The sequence below is a fragment of the Vanellus vanellus genome (genome assembly GCF_965231255.1).
Source record: "Vanellus vanellus genome assembly, chromosome: 6".
NCBI classification, from domain to species: domain Eukaryota; kingdom Metazoa; phylum Chordata; class Aves; order Charadriiformes; family Charadriidae; genus Vanellus; species Vanellus vanellus.
The window spans coordinates 36,271,382-36,294,341 of NC_138911.1; the positions used below are offsets into that span (position 1 = coordinate 36,271,382).

Here is a 22,960-nt window from a genome sequence, read left to right on the forward strand (position 1 = left end):
AAATTCTTGCAGAAAATACTAACATGAAAATCTCTAATTATTGTAAATTTGCAAATAATATGTATTACATATTACAAATGGCACAAAACACAATGTTGCTTCATAATACAAACTTGGATTTTATGACTGCCTCAAACTTCTATAATAGGTCTATCCAAATGCTTTTTAAAAATAGATGCAAAAAAATTAATAATGAGAGCCAGTCAAATAAAACTCCAGGAGGATATGCAAGTGTTAACAACTGAGGTTATACATCCAGCCACACATTCATTTAGATTCCAAAACTTATGCAGAAAAATTGACCACATATGTATTACACATTTATTATGTCCATGTGAATGTAAAAGTTTAGTCTTTTATACCAATTAAATGTAAAACACAATAGGGCATCATTGCATCTTAATCAAAATGCTATTTTATCAGCAAATCTATGAAGGATTCAAAAATAACAGATTAGTGGAATTGAATGTGTTTAAATTCTCCATTTCAACACTTCTATCACAAATTTGTTATTTCAATGCAATCTAAGTTACCAGTCTCTCTCGGACTGCAAGTTCTCTAACTTACCATTCCCCTCCGAGCAATCTGCTGCCATTTTTTTAGAAAAGAAAAATTAAAAAACTTGCTCAGCTGTTAATACATTTATTTTAGAAAATATTAACAAAGTTAATATTGTATACTCAAAATACAATGGGTACTTAATCAATGTATTGATTGTAATGATGAATCATTTATTACCACTGCTATTAGCTACCAATATAATAATGTAATCGTAATCCTTCATATTTTTTTTCTGCATATGGCATGTAAAGATATAGAACCTTCCATGCATGATATATCACACCTTACACACTAGTACTATCACAGAATCTTGTATCTTAGGAAGAATACTAAATCTCTGTTGCAAGACAGGCAGTTGTCTAAAGCAATCTGACATCAGCATGGGGCCTTACTCTTAAGAGACCCCAAACCGTTCTGTCTTGGGCCAACTGTTAATAGCCAATGTTCATATTCACAGTTATCTATACAGTCCCATGCCTGATAAATACTGGATATGACTGCTTCCACTAGAAAGAATGAAAATAAAGAGGAAAGTGCTAATTATTCTATTAGTGTTTTCCTTCCTGAGCTGAAAGCTAATATTAAAGCAAGAAATTATAAAAATAATGTTCCCTAATGTAATCTCCTCTACTGATTGTTCTCCGGGGATATAAATAAGTATCAAACCTTGTAAGAAACCCTGAAATTCAGTTATTTACAAGAATTTATTGTTTATTCTGAACTATGCGGTCTTTAAAAATAGTATTGAGATCTAAATGTATACTTTCATGAATATGCTGCGTTTAGATCACTTTCATTATATATTATGAAATGTTATCAATTTCCTGCTTAGAAACTACTATAGAAAACCAATACAACACTTCTAAAAGATGTCTTATCTGTTGTTTCATGGTATTTAAGTCATCGTGAAACAAATGCCTATGTAAATGATCAGCTGTTCTGCAATCACTGCTGCAGATACGATGCCATATTAATAAAACATTCAGTCATCAACAATACAATCTTTTATTTCTTCCTATATTAGCAATAACCATGCACAGTGTCCTTCAACGTTATGATTTGATATTAATAAGCTTACAAAAAATTATAGACATATAAAAAATTCATAATCTCCCAGTACTGTATACCCAGATGAAGAAAAGCGCATTTACATATGCATCTACATCCCTGTTACATATAAATATATTTATACAAGCATTTATACATAATATATCTGTATAGTTAAATATACACAACAGGCATTTGAAAATGTAATCTCAAAACCAAACTCTCTAGTTTGGGTCATATAGCTTCTTGATGTTGAATTCCTGGAATTATGGAATTATCTCTATAGTTTGAATTGCTGTTCAGTTCATGAACTAATGACAAGCAGAAAATCTGTTATTTTTGCTTGTAAACTTTCCAGTATCAGGGTGTGGCTTAAACAAGTTTCAAAATTTTAAAAAATATAATAGAAAGGAAGCAAATATTTTTAAACAGAATTAAGAAATGTAATGGCACATCTTATCTGACTCTCTATTGTCTAAAGTTGGACTTACAGTATCTAGGTTACAGACAATCAAATATAGTGAAATACAAAACAATATACCACACCTCTTCTCTGGAACACTTTCAGAATAGGATTACTCCAAATACATTACAAATATGAATAAAACAAATGGTTCTTTGCTACATTTACCAACAATAATTTGAAATTAAACTTCATCTGGCTGTAGTTAAGTAAGGCAACCTTCCTCAGCTAATGTCAACGCGGCATTTTTTACCTTGACAACATGCATTTTCTCTATTATACAAGTAACAAATATACTTTCCAGCCATCATGTCAGCATCTTGTCATATTGAAAATGATCAAAAAAGAAATGAATGTGGTCATTAATAAGGAACAAGAAAAACTGCGCAGAAGTGGCATGCTGTATGAATAAAGAGGTATATGCAGACAGCATATAAGAACAATACTGACTGACATCCACAAGATCAGGCAACCAATGTTTCTTTATTTACCTTTGTAAAATAGTCTACCTCTTTTTCCCCTGAAAGATCAACAACCCATATTATATATTACAACCCATGTACTCTTATACATGTAACTTCCTCAAATCAGGACCTTTATTTTAATTTTGTGTCTTTGACTACTTAGCAGACATTTAATAAGTAACTCTAAGATACATAGCCTGTATTTTGCATAGTAGTTGTTACATCTATCAGCAAGAAGCAAAACTATATTTTGTTTCTTCTACCAGCACAGCAGCTGCAACCCAAGTAGATTCTCAGAGCCTTCTTAGAACATAGTAAACACATGCTGAGGATGTAACTGATCCACAAATATTTATTAACTTACTTTAGACATCTTGCTCTTGGGGTCTCCTGTTAAAAATGCCAAATTGTTGATTTCATTCTGAATCACAAAATTTTGTTCTTCTCTTTTGAAATTCTAACGATTAAAAAAAAAATATATCACCAGAAGTTTAATTCATCTGTGTACAACATTTATATTTAAAGGTAGAATGAAATGAAAGAAAAAGTATATATCTTATCTTACATGTGATTTAGACCACAGGATAAAAACTTCAGCTACCATTCGAAAGAGTTCATCAGAATCTGCATCTGGTTTCTTTAGCCAATTGGCTCTAATTACAAAAACAAGAGAAATTTTAAATAAGACATTTAAAATAAGACAACTGAATATAACAACCTGTATTTAATAGATCAGGTTACATTTGTATAGTTAATCTTGGAATTTAATGAGAATCACTTCAATGTTCCATGACCATGGTTAGAGAGATCATTTTTCATAGCAGTTTAACTCATCTCCAATAATCCTAATTCTTGGGTACTTATTTCTGCCTGCTGCTCCTCCCCATGGTGCCAACGCATGTTTTTGTGTCTATTCTGTGAACCATACTAGACAACCGATCTGACTGAAAAGCAGAACTCTTCCTCTGAGTATTTTTTTTTCCCCCATAATAAAACTTTGTTATCAGAACTCTGTGTTGATTCAAAAGAGAACACTATAATGAGGAGAGGAGGAATGGTACAGGGAAATGAATGAGTAGGTAGAGCTGTAAGGACTGACTGCTTCAATTAGTTTATTTTTGTAATCCAGGAACTAATACAACTTCAGTCCGGGTCTGTCTGCACAAGGATGCTCAGAAAAACTGGGCAAATGAACTGACAGATGCGGCCCTCGTATATGTCCCTAAATTAAAATGCATTGATATGAGTATACATAAAGTGGGCATCTGACAGCAGACATGGCAGGAATTATTACATTTCAAATTATGCTTATTAACTCTATCTTTCCAGTTGGATTTCTCCACAGCCCAGTCAAATCTATGGTTTTTAAAAATCTGAAGTGTTTTCTTGACAAGGTCTGACATAGTAAAGCCTTGAGTTCATCTAGAAAAAGCAAATAATTCTCAGTGTAAATTGTTTCACAGCATAAATGATCATGCATGCAATGAAAATGCTCTTAACTAGCCCAATATATACTAACACCTAAAAAATGTAAGTGGACAATGATTACATACATAAAAAACAACGTTGTTCGGGATAGGATTAAGATAGTGTAAATACTGAGATACTATAGATGCTCTTCAGGAACAAAGGAAAGGGAAAGTGTAGGCACAGAATAATCCTCCAACGGTTGAGTAAAAAAAATGGTAAATGGTTGAGTAAAAAAATTCTGGCAATTCCAAAGGGAATACAATGTTGTCCAAACACTTTTTATTTCCGTCTTAAAAAAAAAACCAACACAAAAGATTAACTTCTTTGTGGTATTATCTGCAAATAGAATGATTTAATTGAGGCAAAACAGTTTCTCAGCCATTCATTAATAGTTAAGGGTTTTAGCCATTTTTTTTATTTTTGAAAGGCATATTCATTTATAATGTCATTGGGCTGTGGTAGCATACATAACAAGTCTCTTCAGGAAATGCATTCTCAATTATAACAGTGCAGTTACAATACAGCCAAATAAGCCAAAGGCATGTGAGAAAAGGGTGTGAATTCAAGGTACATCATTCTATAAGTTAAGAATCTTAAAATACTCAGGATCCAATTTTCAACATAACATTAAATGCATTGTGTTCTCTCTGATTATCTGATCATGAACTCCAGTACATTAATTAATAAATATGAGTTTATTATTAGTTTTTATTTACCTGTTGTTGTCTACATAACGTATCAACATTGGATAGAAGGCGTAAAGATCTCTACAAAGAACAGCAAACTCATCGAGAATGAGCAGCTCAGCTTCTTGGGTGTCAGTCTTACTGTCTGCTCTAAGTTGCTCCTCTTCCATCACAATCTTTATAGCTTTCTTCTTCAATTTCTCCAGTGTTGGAATAAAGTGAGTTTTGAGCAGATCAGGCCGGGCTTTGCTGATGATGGGTTGAGCATAAACTATACATAAAAATGATTAATGCATGACTGATGTCTTTCATCGTATTAATATGAACTCTGCAGTTCTAGAAAACATAAAGGTCATGGTGCTTCACATATTTCTGGAGCATCATAAAATTATTAATAAAACTAAGAATATAGCTTTGTAACAACTGCGTGTATTGAGAGATTAAAAACTAGTTACTGGGAATTCAGATTATAACTATTTCAGTCTTCCATCAATTAAACTATCATGGTTTTGGGAAGTCACAAGTCTCTAACTTAGAACCTAAGCAAAGTAGGGACTGAGACATGAAATCCTCACAAAAATACTGTTGGGTCTTTTTTGTGTGACCTTTTTTTTTTTGTACACTGTCAGAAAATAGTCAGAAGAGAGTATTCTGGAATAATTCCTTTACCTCTTTGGCCTTGGGCAAGCTAAAATGCAGAGAATGAATGACTAATTCAAGATCATGGATCTATTTTGCCCCAGCATTAGTAATAAAATGTAGATCACATGAGTCAAAACCACAAGAACCACACTAGTGCATTACCTCCTTATGCAGATAAGCAGCCACTACAAAACTGCAAGCTGTGGTCTCTACAATTAAGCAGCAGACTTCTCACTAAATTTTAATGGAATCCTTCTTCTTATTAAAGATGTCCCAGTATTTAAAATAATACTGAAAACCCAGTATGAATGGGGCAGGAAATTATTACCTTTACGTAGATTTTATTCAACCACCTTATTGCATATTATACTCTCACATTGTTTAAGATGAATCATAAAATTTGGATTCAGTAAATTTCTTTAGCTAGCTAGCTACTAAATGGTACAGGACATCTTGAGAAATATTTCTGCTTATTTAATAGCTGGCACAGTTAGTCAGGCAAAGCAGCTAATTCTGAACTTGGGTTACTCCTGGGATTATTTCACCATATACACTTTCTTTCCCTTTTGTCCTCGTATTTCATGAACAGAATTCACAGGAGTTATATCTTCTACTGCAATACTCAGTTCTTATGTGTCTTGAAAATCAAGGGAATTCACAACTCCAAATTAAATGCCAAGGCTCTTATACAGTGCATAGAGAATGTAAGATTAAATGCCAAGGCTCTTATACAGTGCATAGAGAATGTAAGATTTTCAAAATCCATTGTTATATAGAAAGCTCTCTGCTTACAGTGATGCTACAATGCATGCATTAAAATAATAATAAAAAAATCAAGAATTAAAATATCTCCTATTATTGCTTATTTACTCTTTATCTTTCTTTCCTGCTGTTTTTAATTACAATTTATTATTCTTATATCACTGGGTAATATGTTAAAGTGTAGCAAAGTAAGTAAATATTAGTAGGTACAACTACTCTTTAAAAATATTTACAGTACCTGCAATTCTTTTCATCCAAGATGCTTCATCTATTCCCAGATTGTTGTTAATGATTTTCAGAATGTTTCCAAGAATGATGCTCAGATGCTCAGATGTTATCATTGTACAGCAAGGCCCAGCACTTTGAGGAACACTCTCAGACCCTCTTTCCCACCAGTAGGATAAATAGTTGCATAGCATGGGTAAGATAACCTCAATTACATGAGGCATTTCAGTATATCGTGCTCCAGACTCTGCTAAATCATTAATTTCCTTTATTAGTCCATCCAACTGAGGGATCTCTGGACACATCTCTTCTACTGTATCAGGCATGCCTAAAACTGCATGTAAGGGTAGAAAAGCAAAAGATTAATTAACAAAATAAAAGACAACATCTACATTCATCTATGTTTAAAACCTAAATACAGATAACAATGTCAGCCACTTTTTTTCTGTCACCATCTCAGGCAAACATAACTATAATAAAACTTTGGGGTATACATGGGTCTCTCATCTCATAAATTTTGACTTTCTGATGATATTCACATAGCACTGATGTAGATGTAGCTGCCATAAAGCTATGGCTTTACTGTAAGGTGTCCTGCAATTACATGGTGAGCAGCCCAGCTATGTAAGAGTGTAGAACTGAGAGCTTACATCAGTACTGGTTAAACTCTGGCCACCATTTCCATAATCATTCACAACTTTCTTGTCCACTTGCAAAAGATCAAATCCACCTCAGGGAAAAGGAAACAAACAGCTCAAAATTATCGGCGAGATTAAAATTAAACTGTACCTAGTTCATGAACCCTGCACATCTATCTCCCAACAAAAATGCCAGGAAAGAATTCCTTCTGTCAGATGCTTGTATTAGAACCTGAAGAGTGTTTATTCAGCAATTAATGACCCATCATAATCTAACGCCAGACAGTAGCAAAATTCATCTTCCACTAGTGCTGCTCCTGTAAAGTAAAGCTGACAGGAAGGAAGGGCTAGCACAAGCTCTTCCATAACTGCTTTTATATGGAAAAAATTATGAAGCGTATGGAATAGATCTACCTACTTTTTTTTGTTTGTTTGTTTAAAGTAACAATGATGTTGGCAGGTAATGACTCTTACACAAATCGATGAGGAAAATACTGAAATACTTTAAGATATGAGTCCATCAGAGTAAGTCATGACAGAAGCAATTGAAGAAAATCTGCGTATAAGGACTCATGCTCCTTTGATTAAGGTTTCGTGGAGTCAAAGTCATATTCTGTCAGGAGCTCCCTATACCAAACTACATTGGAGTACTGGTAAGACAACAAAAAATATAGATAACTTTCCTGTTCACATAAATATTACACCTCTTACATGTTGCTATTAAGAACATAACTGCACAATTAGCTAAAAATATTTGTAATGTAGATATGATCTTTGACTAAGCTTCAAATATTACAGGATGCAGCTTCAGAAATGTATTCAGACATCATGTTCAGAAAAAAAATCCAGATATGTTAGGAGAAAAGGAACAATATTAACACAGTCTCAACAAAGCAGAGCAAGGCTAAAATCACAAGAAACAAAAAAGCAACAATAGGAGTTCTCTGCCGAGGCATACTTTTTTTTTATTATTATTATTATTATTACAATTTCTTTCTATTACTATTAGTTGGAGAGGAGCAAACACCTTTTTTTTTTTTTTCTCATGAGGAACAGTACTTACTTGCTCTTTCTCTTGCACTTTTTGTGTTGAAGACAGACAATGGGTTGTAATGGTTCAGAGAAGGTTCAAGGAATGCTACTGGAATGGCTGCTGCAAGAGATGCTAAGCACTCACCAAGTGCGGGACGCTGCCTGTATATGAAAGGCACTAGAAGTTATCTGAGAGGAAAGGTCTTTCCACTAGGCTTTCAATGTCTTGTATACATTATAAAGCAGCATTTACACTTATTCCTGATTTAGTTTATCTTTTTAATACATTAGGAACTATTTGACAATTTTGAAAACCTGCATTTTTCACACGAACGAAATTACTGGAATTTACACTGGTATAAGAAACAGGTTTTAAAAAAAACTACCTCCACCAAATATTGTATATTAAAAGTAAACTGCTCCACAGTGCAACTGTGCTACTACAAACTATAGAAAACACATCTATAATATGCACAAAGAACACATTAGTAACTGTATATTCTTATTATAGCTTTGGTTTGCTCAACAGGAGCAAACACATATAACAGGAATTTGTTTTGGCAGACATACCCTTTTTCTAGATTTCACTTCTTTTCTGTATATATATATTTCTTTTCCTTCACACATTATACCATTTACATAGTCAAATGATGAGAAACACTACTGCTAGTTATTGAAGACTGATTTCACGACTTTATGGCATTCTGTGTGGTGTGTTCTGAAAGGGGCAGTTCTGCATTCTCCCACACAACCTTCCCATGTTCCTGTTTGTCTGTTCTGTGCTAGCACGAAACTCAGACAGTATCTTGATAAGCTGGATGAAGGGACCGGTTCAGCTAAAAATAAATCTCACCATAAAAACAAAACTAACCAAGCCAAACCAACAGCAACAAAACATGCTCATTATCTGGCTGCATAAACATTATTTACCAGAAAAAAGAAAGGTGTGGAAATGTACAGATGAAGGTGCAAGAGATGCTGAGACAATCTTTTTCAGCATAAGACCAGACTTTCATTGGCTTAAAACGAAAGTTAAGGTACTCTTTTGAAGTTCTGAAGCACTGTTTCTACAAGATGCCTTGCAGATTTTGTTACGGTTGATATACAGATTGGATAAAGATAGCACACACCTTTCATCCTTTGAAGCCTCATGTTTTTTTTGGTATAGACCTATTGGAGTGGGTGCACAAGAGAGCAAGAAAAATGGTCAGGGGGCTGGAGCCCCTCTCCTACGAGGACAGGCTGAGAGAGTTGGGGCTGTTCAGCCTGAAGAAGAGAAGGCTCCGGGGAGACCTTTCGGTACCTAAAGGGGGCTTATAAGAAAGATGAGGACAAACTTTTTTGCAGGGCCTGTTGCAATATGACAAGGGGTAAAAGTTTTAAACTAAAAGAGGGTAGATTTAGACTAGATAGAAGGATTTTTTTACCATAAGGGTGGTGAAACACTAGCACATGTTGTCCCGAGAGGTGGTAGATGCCCCATCCCTGGAAACATTCAAGGTCAGGTTGGACGGGGCGCTGAGCAACCTGATCTAGTTGAAGATGTCCCTGCTTATTGCATAGGCTTTGGACTAGATGACCTTTGAAGGTCCCTTCCAACCCAAACTATTCCATGATTCTATGATTGTTCAACTTCCAGGAATAACAACAATATTTTTAAGTTTCCTTAGTGTCAACAAAGCCTTCTTCATTTTATGACCTAAAGTCAAAGATCGTGACCCATCTACTACCTCATCTTTAACTGCATATGCCAATTTTTATTTCACAACCATGCTGGAATGTGAAAAGATATGAAACTATATACCCTCCAACTTCTTTTGTTGCAGGAGAAACTAAAGAAATGGTCAAAAGCAATGGCCTTACAGAATTGAAAAACATTATAAAAAATGATTTTTGTTCGCTTGGGTATTTCATGTAACATGATTCCATAATATTACTCTATTTCAAGGGTGAATGCTCATTCATTCTCTGTGCAGTATTACTACAGTTTACTGTTGGTTTACTGCCATCAAAGAAATGGAAAATGCAGAAATCAATTACCACAAAATTAAAAAGAAACTATGTGCTCCACTACATATTTATGTCATTTAGCTTACATTCTATCGATACAGAATGCATGATGCATTAGGATCGCAGGTAGCAACCACAGAACGTTTCATTAAAAAACAAATTTTTGACAATGTTACAATGCCTACTATATTTTAGAGCACAGCAATGTTCTTTTCCAATTTAAATTGTAATGAAAGATGCAATATTATGCATATATTAGATTTCATAAATTCTCCTCAAAGGTAAACTTCATTACATCTTTGCCTTCTGTTGGATCAAGAAGGAAAAATCTTGGTGCGTATGTATATATATGCACACAAACACATATTAAAAAGTAATTTGAAAAGACTACCATCAAATGTACTAGAGGCTATTTAATCACATGCATGACAATGTCATAAAGCACACCAATCTTTCTATATGAAAGGAGCACACCAAGAAGCTGAAAGACAAGAAGATGAACAATTATACAACAAGGCTAAGAAAATTACTCTAAGTACACAGATATTTTCTGTCATACGGAAGTCCGAAATATGAGATACCAAAGGAAAGCTTATAATTTTGCAGGACAGAAATTAGAAAAGACAAAAAGAATTTCAGAGCAGATAGTCACTGACATAAAAAGAAAATAATGAAAAATAAATCACTGGGAACAGAATGATTCAATAGAATGAATGGAGTGAGAGGTACTTAAAGAAAAGCCCAATTAACCTTTTAGACAAAATATGTTAGGAAGACAACTAACTGGAAACATTTGCTCCAAAGAATGAGGAAGAACTGTCAGAAGCTGATGTCCGAGTCTTGGAGGAAGTGGGAAACATTTGATACGTAATCAAATCAATCTAGACTTTGAAAAATCAAAGCAAGGTAAAAGACCACCAACTGATGGTAGTCATGAAGAAGCATTTCCTGTTATACCATTGTTATAACATACTTTCTTGCATCTTTGGCAGTCTTCATATTGAGAAGTCTCAAATAAGTCAAACTGAACAATCCAGATAGCTATGTATGACTGAATACAACAGTTAATTTTGTCATATTTACATATATTAAAAAAAAAAAGTGCTATAATTTCTTAACTTACACAGAAGTTCAGATTTCTTATTATCGATCGATACAGGTATTTCATCATTTGTGCTAAAAATAATTTGGAAATCTGTTTCTATAACCTAATCGGAAAAAGACCAAGACACTATAAAAGGACATACCACTTTTGGGTACTGGGTATGAAAAGGGTTTTCAACCCCAAATTTAGGACCTAAATTTCTGATGTAGTGAATGAAAAGAAATGGGTACCTGTGTATAGAATTCATAGTCAGAATGCCGATAGCAGTAATACTACACCTGTCAATAGAGCATTAGGGCTCAAAGTAGTCAAGGACTACTGCATTTTTCATCCAGTCCTCAACATTTATGAATCACAGAAACACTTAAAGAAAGGTTCACAGAGAAATCAGAGACATCTCCAACATCCTAAACAAGCTAAACACTCTTGTACAAAGGATAAAACCCTCGACAACAGAAGTTTGTCACAACAAGGCAGCAGCAGCAATCCAGCCTAGTATTAGTCCTGAGCACCAGCAGCCAGGAGTCTTGTAGAATCAGTTAAACTATTTCAGCCACGAAAAGTGATATTTATCTTTGAAAAGTGAACTATGACTCATCCTGCAATGGAAGGTAGAATTCTTAATGTCCCTGCCAAAATTCACTAGGGGAACAACTGCACTTTGATCCTAAATCTGAGCATTGTTTAACTTGAATAGCTGTTCAAGTCAGCTCAGTCACTCATTTCTGTTTTGCTGAAATACTAAGCAGTGTGTTTGAAGTTCTACCTCCTGCCTAGACACTGATGTCTGCCTACAGCCTTAAATTAAGAGCCTGAGTGAGTCTACTGAAAACCAAACTAAATGGAATCCACAGTTGGAAACCTCTCACACAGCATAGGAGACTAATTAATTTCCTTGGATATATCTGATCTGATCGCTCTTCCCTTCTAAGACAACGACTGCAGTAGGAAAAGGTGAGGCATCAACGTTTAATGTAGCTGTCCAGTGCTTACAGCTCTTGCCAATCAAGTGGAGGTCTGTGCTGTAAGCTCTTCTCATCGAAAGGCAACTCAAACACAATCACGTTTTATTTCCTGTGAGAAGACCCTATGTAATTTAGCGATGGACATATAAATGACTGAATATGGACATATGCAAGAATAAGCGTGTGCATACATGTACAAGCATGCAGAGTGGGAAGAAAGAGACAATATGTCTGCTGGTGTTGCATTTTGCATGAAGAATTACTGAAGAAAGGAAGTGGAGACCACCATCCTTCATACTAGGCAAAGCCTCTCCTAACCAGATGAGATTTGTATTTCCTCCATTTTAGTCTCTCTCTCAGGCACTATGGATCTTAAACTTTTCATTATAAGTAAGATCATTAAAAGTGCCTAACCTAAAGCCTTGAAAAGCATAAGGAAGGGTTTTGATTACCGCAGCTCCTGTCTTGTGACAGACCAATAACTAGGGTTCTCTTTTCTGAAGCAGCAAATATGGATTTGAGCCTTTTTTAATGGAAGAGGATCTAAAATCCAGGGCTTGGAACATATCATAGCAAGCAGATGCTTAAAGGAATTGTAGATCCAGCTCTTTATAAAATGCAAGTAACTGGTAAAGTGGTTTCCTTTGCAGAGTTAAAGGCTGTCAGAATGCTTTACGTATGTTCAGGATTTTATGCTCAGGACAACTATTTCAAGAAGTCTGTACAGTCTTAGGTGTGAGACAGACGCAGTCTACTTAGTACTCAGCCTACTTACCACAGCAACACGCAGTGGCCAAACTTTGGAATCCTTAATGGCAACCCATAGAAAAATTTAGCTTTCCCTATGGGAAAAACAAACGCCCTGCAGATACACTGCCAGATGCAGAATGAGTTGTTTGCTTTTATTTAGTTTTGGGTTGGGTTCTTCTTTTGTGTGGAATTGAACTCTAAGATATAGGCAGCTACATTCCAGCTAAAGTGTATTTTAAACATGCTCACAGTTTCAGATTCATCTTTCATTCAAACTGCTTTATTACCTAAACAACACACTCCTAAAGAAGAGAAAATTTTACATGCTGAGTTTTTCACTCAGTACCTTTCAACATAGATGTTCTTCCCGGTCCCAAGGGAATAGAGGCTACAAAGAATTCTGTAGCATGAAACTTGTACATCACCCACTAGAGGAAAATAAGTAGTAGATTATCAGTATTTATTCAGCTAAAGACTACTTTCCAAATATTAAACGTTTTACGCATTCAGATAAATAACGTCCAAAACTTTTAGAACATGTATCACTGAACATTCTACGCTGTCAATACTGCACACGTGTTATTAATCTTAAATTTCTCTCATACCTGGTCTGTTATCTACATTAATTCCAAAGCCTAATAGATCATCAGACATTCCAAGAGGCCAGCAGATACTTACTGATAAGATATTGTAAGTTATCACACTTGCAGAGTACAATTTTAAGCTAAACCACATCAGTCTGTGTGTCTAACCTCTGGGAAGATCATCTAAAGGTTTGCCACCTTTTTAAAGAAAGTATTTTAATGGCTATCAATCTTTTCATTATCTTCTGCTTTGGAACTGTGATCACCCAAATACATACAAAATTTTGGAATAGCATATTGCTGCATCTCAAGGAAGCATTTCAGTAATTTTAAACTAAACAATGCTAAAAATAAGGAAAATTTAAATTAAAAGAACTGAAGTGGTTTTCAAATGTAAGAAAAAAACCCACAATGAATTAATAATGACTTGTCTCCTTTAATCTAATGAACTAAAAATATATAACAAAAATAAGTATAATTTAATTTTCTGCAGGAAACTAGTCTCATCCACACAGTTGGCAAGAGAGAACTTACGGGGATATTTTAATTTCTCTCAATGTTTGAAGAGATATTGTACATAATTCATTCAAAACGTATTGAGTATTATTTTTAAACATGCAATAGAAATAAGGTACTGTGTGGCTAATTTCAGATTTAATGCTGGAAGCGTGCGTTACTGAAAAAAGAATTTCATCCTTTGTATTCATGCAGTCATTACTAAAAAGCATTTGTATTATTGTAACACAATAAACTTCAAAAAGAAAATAAAATACTTACAAAGTAAATCAATTCCAAACTGATATTGTGAAATATGTTCAAAAATTGATGTTAAGATCGGTAACAATGCTACTGTAGTATAATTGATATTCTGTGAAACACCCTTGATTTGAGTTCGTGAATGGGTAAATTTTCCAAGTTTAAGATTTTCTGAAGTTTTTTCCAGGTCTTCAGCTGCATTTTCAAAAAAGGCACGCAATCCAGCTTTAACAAGCTCAGATCCTGATTTCATAACAGTTCTAAAAAATAATAAGGGAAAAATACTAATTTTGCATTGATCTTTAGTAGTCGTATAGATATATATCTAGTTAGTTAGATTCTATCAGTCTTTGAAGATACACACATGTATCAGTGAACTTTACATCATGAACTGAATAGGACAGTTACATCTAAACAGCAGTATAAGCAACAATTAGCGCGGAGTATTTAATACAAAATAATAACAACAAAGAACTTGCTTCCTCATTCTTGTCTTTCCAGTTTTTGTGATTTGCTTTCAAATAAGATAATTCCTTCTCAGCAAACATCATAGGTAGTGAGAAAGCTCCTCCATACCATATGTTCAAGAAAAAGAACTCTTAATCCCTAAATTTTTATGGGAGCCACAGTAACTAGGTATGCAAGTGAGGATACATGCTTACCTATCTTCAAAGCAACCTAAATCTAGAAAATGCAACTGCAATACCAGCATCATAGTCATACTCCTTCCTTGCACTTTTCTCCAACCCCTTAATGAAGCTTTCCAGTGTTTTTATTCACAGTGTGTTTATTGTCAGGCTGCTTTATAACATAACCAGGCTAGAAAACACCAAAAATTAGAAAACTATCCTGGCCTGTGTTTTAATCTACATAAGCATTTCAATGGTAAGCAGTAAAAGTTAGCACATGTAACTATGCCCATGTATTAGTACATTCTGCACCCTTCTAATGCCAAATTTTCCAATGTATACTGAAATGTCTCAGTATCTACATGTATCAGTACTTCCAGTCCCACAGTGTGTCTCATTTATATCTCCCAATAAAGTCTTTAAATGCCTTTGGAAAGGGTGACAAAAGTTTTCAATGTTTTAATGACAGGTATTGAGCAGAAAAATGTAGATGAATCCCTTTAGACAAAATCTGCTAATACAGAGGTCAATATCCGAATTATTGGTACTCCTAATATAAGTAATTACAAATAAGGAATAAAAAATACAGAAACAATCCAACTGCTCCTGAAAAGCTCTGCGACACCCGCGTAGTTTGTAGCTGACAGAGACATTGCAAACTTACCGTGTGTCAAGAGACTGAGCTAAGATGTGTAGGCAGTTCACCATTGTAGCCGAATCACTACCTGGTTAGAAAGAGATACTATGAGAGCACAATAGTATAGAAAATGTAGGATAATCTAATGACCCAAAATGTCATTATTGGAGATGCACAGGTGAAACAAGACATGACAGGTAAGTCTCCCACCCCAGGTCACTGGAGGGAGAGTTAGGTCTGGTTCCAGAGCAAATACTGAATTTCTTAAGTCCGTTTCCATACAAGAACTAAAAAGAATAACTAGCGTCTACTTATGGCTCACTTTCCATCACTTGACCCTGCAACATTCTGAACTTTGTATCTTGTAGTACTTACATTTTTTAATAATTTCTTACCAGTACCTTTGAAAAAGGTATTTTTCCCCACATCCCCCTAGCCTAGTGAGAAATTAATCCATTGGATTCAACAGTTGGATGACAGTGTAAGATGTCTTTTGAAAAGCTAAAAGTAACTGCAAAGGCATGAGATTTTTTTAAAGGAGTCTGAAAATCCTATAAGCTCCTATTTCTTCAGGCTCCAACACTACATATTCTATTAACTGCAGAGCCATATTCAATGCACTCACTAATTGTACTGTAAGTTTTTGCATCATTTTATAAAATTTTGCCTATAGCTTGTGAAAAGCTTCAGGTAAGATTCAAGCAATGGTTATACATCCTTTATATTTTTAACTTCAAGATCTTTCTTAACAACTTACCAAAAAGTGAGATCCTATGTCTAACAAGAGCAGCTAGTTTGCAGAACAGGCTAAAGTAGAAAAGAACAGAAAAAGCAAGACAAGACAACACAAAGATTAAAGATTTATTTAGAATATGAGGTAGAGTGTACTAGGAATATGAAAGAGAAAACACAACATAGTTCCTGGAAAGTGTATTTTGAATCATACGTGATGATAACAGTCAGTCAAATAACTGCATTAAGCAGAATAACTTTTTGAAGCTTCTGAATTCTCTCATTTTCTAAGCTTCACTACTTCAGAGATTTCTTGAAATGTGAAACTTTCTTTTTATTACAGTGGTTTCCAGCAATTGTTTATTATATGGTTGAGTCATTCTATACGGTTATTGTTTCTGAATAAGATTTTTTTTTTGGTAAGACCAAGAAAAAGTAACATTTTATTGTTTTACTTGGCACTCTGCAGGGAATGAAAGTTACAAATCTTCATAATATTTAAAACACTTGATAAGATACCGTTTGTAAATAAATCAATCTGTGTTTAGCCACTGCTAAGATGAACCCTGAAATATATACAGATTAGAAGAGCTTCTGGCAAGTATGTCAGAAACTTGCATATCTAACCTATCTGTCAAAATAATAGGATAATTAGGAGAAAGGAAAAATCACCAAATCTCTGAAGATTAAAGGGGCTACTTTAACTTGTAAAAACAAAGACAGCTAGGCAAACTTGTTTATCATCTGTGCTATACTCTACAAATGGAATAAGGATATAAAAAAATGAGGCAAATATACCTTAGGGAATGGTATGGTCTTTTACTAACAACGTATTGTCATTGTTATCTTCAAAATAGTAAGAAAATACTCTTCTTCCCATAAGATGAAAATAACTAATAGTTACATTTCTCAGTGAAGAACAGACAAAGAATTATAAGATATTTCTGAATTTATAATAGCACATACGCAGGCTGGAAGTCTAACTTCCTTCATGTCCCTCTGTAAAGGCAGTTTGTACAACCCTAGTCAGCATCTTTCTAGCTTTATTAAGCTGACCTGACTGACTTCAGGGAAGTAATAGGAGTATTCAGAGAGGAAGCATGAAATTGAAATGAAATTAAATGAAACTTCCATCCTCCTGAACCTGAGTTGACTTTGTCAGCTACATTTGTATATAATATGTCTGAAAGCTCAGTAAAGCAGAATCTTCGGGACTTAACTAGTTCACTCTTACGGGCAACTGCTATATAAGGACTACCACCCATCTAGAAGATGGAAACACAAGGGTAATAATAATTTAGAGAAATGCAAAAATATGTTGGAAGATAAACTGAAGAATGGAGTCTAGGAAGTTCATTGCTAGGCCTGATCTTATGTAAGAATGAGTAAGTAACTTTTACTTTCAACTTTTATATCTACATTTCGTTGGAAAAAGTAGTCAACTTTGGTCAACATAGTGAAGGAAAGCAAAAGAAATTTGAGAAACTGACAGTTAAAGTAAGAAAGCATGAAAGCAAAATACAGTTTGAAAGACTATGATATAAAATTTCCCAAAGAAAATAACTTGCAGCACACCTTTAAGAGGGAGAAAAAAATTGGCAAAAAAAATATTAGGTGACAGTCATAGTTAAAAACAAATTAAGTATTAATTTTTAAATGTTAATGACAGAAAAATGAAATTCATATTTTTGTAAAGGCAACACATTATAAATTAAAAGGCAACTGTCTCTTTTTAATTGAGTTTTCTACAATAACTTAGAGTCAAATGGCAGATTCCAACCAAATCTGAAAAAGTACAGATGTCTAAAAATTATTAAATTCCAGCAATTTTGTGCAGGGTAGAAGTAATTTTGTAGAGCAGGGGAGAATCCATAATTACCCCTAAAAAGCTGCATCGTGGTATTTTCACATTTTTTGATATCTGAAAATTTAAATGTGAGACCATTTAAATGACCTATCGGTGGGATAAGCTTCAACCAGAAACTGCCATCAACAATGAAATACAAACCCATCAGAAACTAAGTTTTATTAGTTCCATTGCTCACAGAATCATTTATTAATGTTTTTGATGTTATCATTCACAGTTATATATTAGTAAAAAATGTAATTAGTGTATATACTTAATTCTTTAATTATATATTAAAGAATACTAAAATGAGGAATTCTATTCACTCACTGCCATTCTGATACAGAATAAACTATTAATTTTCTATCTCAGGAAACTGAGCTTTCGAACTATCTTTCTCTTTAATCTAAGAAGAGACCTTTAATTATCTATATAGAACCCTCCTGTGTATATCTTAATTTTCTACTTACCTTGCTACCATTTCCTTTTCCTTATTTGATGCATATCCACTGCTACTGAGTGTTTTTGTTGGAGAAGACAGGAAGTAGAGGCAGTGATTTGTAAAGTACTGATCAACTAATGGTAAAAGAACCTAAGAAATACAGATACAAAATGTATTTTTCACAGAGCACAATGGTAAATGTAGCAACAATGCTCTGATTGGTCAAAGTTCATTCAAAGGATTTTAGAAGTTCTGTAACAGTTGTATTTTCTCATTTCAGACACAAAGTCATATAAAGTAAAACCTTAAGCCTTACAATTTTACTTAAAAATTATGTAAATGATAAACAGAGTTACACAGATCTATCTATTTTGGATCTAATATTGCAGGCTTACTCTTCTCACATTCAACAGTGATAAATATCACTGAACTAAGAGGACCCTTCCTCTCCACTATTTACATAACTGCCCAGAACAGATATAAAGGGAGAGGGCTTTTTTTTTTTTTAAGATCCTAAATTAAATCCTAACTGTTCCTTACTTCAAATCTGATTATTGAAAACATTTTTCTTATTAGGTACACAAATGTGTATTACATATCAATGCACAGGAATACTTCTTCCTGTTAATTAAATGATACTATGCACTTCAGTGATATACTGAGGCAAAAATTTTCAGAAGTAATGTATATGTTCAGTGAGAGTATTTAATTTCATGTAATAAATAAGCTGCCTTTTAATTTCTATGTTCCTTCTCATGTAGAAGCAGATATATTGAAATATTTTGAAATATTTGAACGCAGCAAATATATTGAAATATTTTTTAAGATATCTTGACATATTTATTAACAACATTTGTTTGATTACTTACCATGTAAAAAAAAAAAAAAGGGAAAGATATATTTCTATTACCTGAAAAGCAGTGTAACATTACAAATTTCCATGTTCTCTACAATGGAATATATATGTACATTACTTGAAATACTAGATCACTCACTTTGGCAAAGAATTTTATTTCTTGGTCATGTGGAGATTTTTCAGTTTTTCCACTGGTTACAATGGCTTCTGCAAGGATACAATCAAGGTAGACATGAATAAGAAGTTGTCTAATAATAAATAACACAATTGCTCTTTGATATAGCCTTGCAAACTTAGTTTTGCTGAAATACAAATAAAACAGCAGCAAGAGTTTAGCTAGTTACAGATGTCCAAGAATTCAATCTGCAAATTAAAAGACAGAATTCAAGTTTCTTAAATGCAATAAAAGTAGTGGTCACTACAAATTTCAACATATCAATCCAAATATTTAAATATCAACAATTTAAATTATTTTCAAAATAAAATCTGTAGCTTACCCAAATGTGCAATAAACTCTTGAGCAGAATCAACATATTTTAAAATTTTCTTCAGAAACTTAAAGGCAAACCTCTTTTCCATTGATGAAGCATCCAACTCCATGTCATTCATACCCCTGTTTTAGAAAGCATTGAGATAAATAGCATCGATGATGACAGTAGTATAAATGATGACAGTAGTATGAAGCATTCCATTCTTTATTATCTTTTAATTACGGTAAATTTTCATAAGAAGGATAAAATAACCTTCCATAGTAAGTCTTATTTATGAACTAGAAAATCAGTTAGAGATAAGTTCACGTTTCTCTAAGAGGTGTAACAGCTTTGGATTAAAGTATCCAAAATATATGTATTTTAGAATAAGAACTTCAGACAGCTATCTAATTGCACAGAAGAAGCCACAGTACATTTGAATCTAATGAAGCAATGCATTGGCCACTCAATTTCTACTGCTGGCAGATTAAAGTGCCAAATGTTTAGGAAGTCAGCAATTAGACCTTTACAAAATCAGTCTGAGTATTACAATTCATTTCTTTATTCCCTATTAAACTTGATGTTTGTCCTTGAATTGTATGAAAGACAGAAGTCAAAAAGACTTACGTGACTAAATGAAAACCTAAATGCAAGTAACAAACTGCTACACTATTCAAAGTATTTGAAAAATGTCAACAGTATGTGATACTTTCTAAAGAGGCATGTATTATTTATTCTTCGAGATAAATTCATGACCTAAATTGTGACCGGTGCATGCAAGATCTTAAAGAAGAATAATACGATATGTGGTTGGCTGTGCGTAGATTTGAAATATTAGATTTTCTTTTAGCTGCAAATGAAACCTACCTCACTTAAATTCTAAAATTCTTTAGGATCACAGAAAAATTTAGGTGGAAGGAACCTCTGAAAGTCATCTGATCCAAGTCCCATCTTAAAGCAAAGCCAAATCCAAAGTTAGATCAGGTTGCTCAGAACCTTGTCCAATAATGTACTCAGTATCTTCAAGGACTGAAATCTCATGACTCTGGACAGCCTACTATAATGTTTGACCACCCTCACTGTGAAAAAATAAGGGTGAAATATTTTCATATATCTAACTGGAATTTCCCTTGTAACAACTTGTTACTTTTGAGGAGATAGTGTTTGACCTCATTGTCTCTATAACCTTGCATGAAGTAGTTGAAGACAGTGGTAAACCCCCATTGTAGCCTTCTGTTTTAATACTGAAAAAAACTAGCCTCTCCTCATAGCCTTTCCTGGCATGACATGCGTGCCAATCCTCAAAGCATATTAGTGGCCCTCCACTTGATTATCTCTTTTATCAATATCTTCCTTAGCACCGGTGAACCAAAAACTGGACAACATACTCCTGATGCAGCCTCACGATCACAAAATGGAAGGGGAAAAAAAAATCACCTCCATCAACGTGCAGATTACACTTACTAATACAGCCTAGTACGCAGTCAGCCTTCGTCATCCTAAGGACACACTCCTGATTCACGTTCAACTTGCAGAACTCAAAGTGCTTTTCTGCATAGATGCTGTCAGGCTCAATTTCCGCGTTCCTGGCATTATTCCATCCCAGGTCTAGGACTTTGGATTTACCTTTGCTCAACTTCACAAGAATTCTGTCAGCCCATCAAAGCTCCTCTGAAAGGCAGTCAAACTCCCCAATTTATTGCTAAGGGTTCATTCCACAAAATTGCTAAGGATGCATTCTGTCTTGTCATCCAGCATGAGAATAGGGATTTTTTTTCTTCTTCTTTTTGAAGTCACATAACTCTATAGACTTAATTTATTCTGTTTTCAAACACACTTGTTTTTACAAGTCATTAGTTCTTTCTTCTTAATTTCTTTGAGGTTTTCTTGTACATTTGTTTAGTTTGCAACTTCTTCATAGTGTCTTTATTCCAACACTAAGAGAACTAAACTATTCTTGAGATTCTTAGTTGATAGATGATGGCCTACACCCAGAACATCTAACTGACTTGCCAGGTGAGGAAGTTACTGAGTAATGTCAAGGGAAACCTCTGGTTACCCATAACAACTACTTCATTTGCTTCCGTACAGACTCTTCAAACAGTAGTAGATAGGAAGACTCTCCATTTATCAATCAGAGAAAACAACGTGGCTAAAAGAGATACAGAGACTACTGAGGGGTTGAACAGTGTGTCAGAAGTAGGGAAGAAGTGAGGAACTGGCAGATTGTGGCACTGAGGCAAAAGCAAGAAAGGAATGAGAAAGCAGGAAAGTTGCTGGACTCACTGTTGTGGTAATGGATGTGATCATTTGTGCTGTGTGTTCCTTAGCACTGGTGTAGGAGTAAATTGGAAAGGATAAACAGAAGATTAGACTAACAGTTGAAAAAGAGTTATGAGGTGAATCCAAGGGAAAAAGTAATTCTGTGGGAGAAGGCTGATGCAGCAGAAATTTTAACAACAAAAACATCTAATACTGAAGTTTGTGTTCTTGACCATGTCAGAACATGGCTAAGAGGAGAGGAGAGGTTATAGTCTAGGGGAACAGAATCAGGGAACCAAGGAATACATTCCAATCCCATTTTACACATAAAAATTAAAGGACTATAACCTCCCACTTTACAGTTTCATTTGAAAAAAAAAAAAATTCTATTTGAAAAGTCATATTTTTATGACTTCCTATTAATTGATATATCACATGTGTAATTAAATAATTTGGTACGTATTAACAGCTATATACGGCTGACAGGCATCTCCTGCTGCCTCACTCTCACAGAAGATAATGAAACAAAGTATTTATCTGTATTTTCAGTGAGATCACTGTAAATATTCTCTTTCTGTGTTTATAGTAAGTCATGGTTGCTAAGAGATTACATGTACATTGGTAGTTCTGTTAAATAACAAAGGCGACATGAAAAGAACTTGTAGAGGTTTAAAATACCATGTTGTTTCTAACATACACTTGAGTAAGGCCCGAGAGATTTATCTGTTTGTCATAAACACCCAAAAGTGCTTCAAAAGTGTTCTCAACAAAGAAAGAGGAGCAAAAATCAAAACAAAGGCAGATGGTATATGTAAAGTACACACACTGTGCCACCTATACATTTCCAATTATAAAGAATTTCCATGTTTTAATGATTAGTCTAACTTTTTTTAAGAATGTCATTCTGGAAATGTGATAATTGCAAT

At 34.1% G+C, this 22,960-nt stretch overlaps 1 protein-coding gene across 1 annotated transcript in view; it reads right to left on the bottom strand.

Annotated features, from left to right (window-relative positions):
- Positions 1 to 22,960, bottom strand: part of RYR3 (ryanodine receptor 3) — a 253,870-nt gene that overhangs the window by 47,999 nt on the left and 182,911 nt on the right. Inside the window, exons 58-69 of the mRNA XM_082485921.1 lie at positions 19,800 to 19,915; positions 19,442 to 19,509; positions 18,475 to 18,596; positions 16,184 to 16,233; positions 15,454 to 15,514; positions 14,182 to 14,420; positions 13,167 to 13,248; positions 8,022 to 8,152; positions 6,334 to 6,654; positions 4,722 to 4,962; positions 3,101 to 3,188; positions 2,900 to 2,992 (exon numbers count right to left, since the gene is read on the bottom strand). Of these exons, the coding sequence (XP_082342047.1) occupies positions 2,900 to 2,992; positions 3,101 to 3,188; positions 4,722 to 4,962; positions 6,334 to 6,654; positions 8,022 to 8,152; positions 13,167 to 13,248; positions 14,182 to 14,420; positions 15,454 to 15,514; positions 16,184 to 16,233; positions 18,475 to 18,596; positions 19,442 to 19,509; positions 19,800 to 19,915 (1,612 nt within the window). The remainder of the gene's footprint in view (positions 1 to 2,899; positions 2,993 to 3,100; positions 3,189 to 4,721; positions 4,963 to 6,333; positions 6,655 to 8,021; positions 8,153 to 13,166; positions 13,249 to 14,181; positions 14,421 to 15,453; positions 15,515 to 16,183; positions 16,234 to 18,474; positions 18,597 to 19,441; positions 19,510 to 19,799; positions 19,916 to 22,960) is intronic.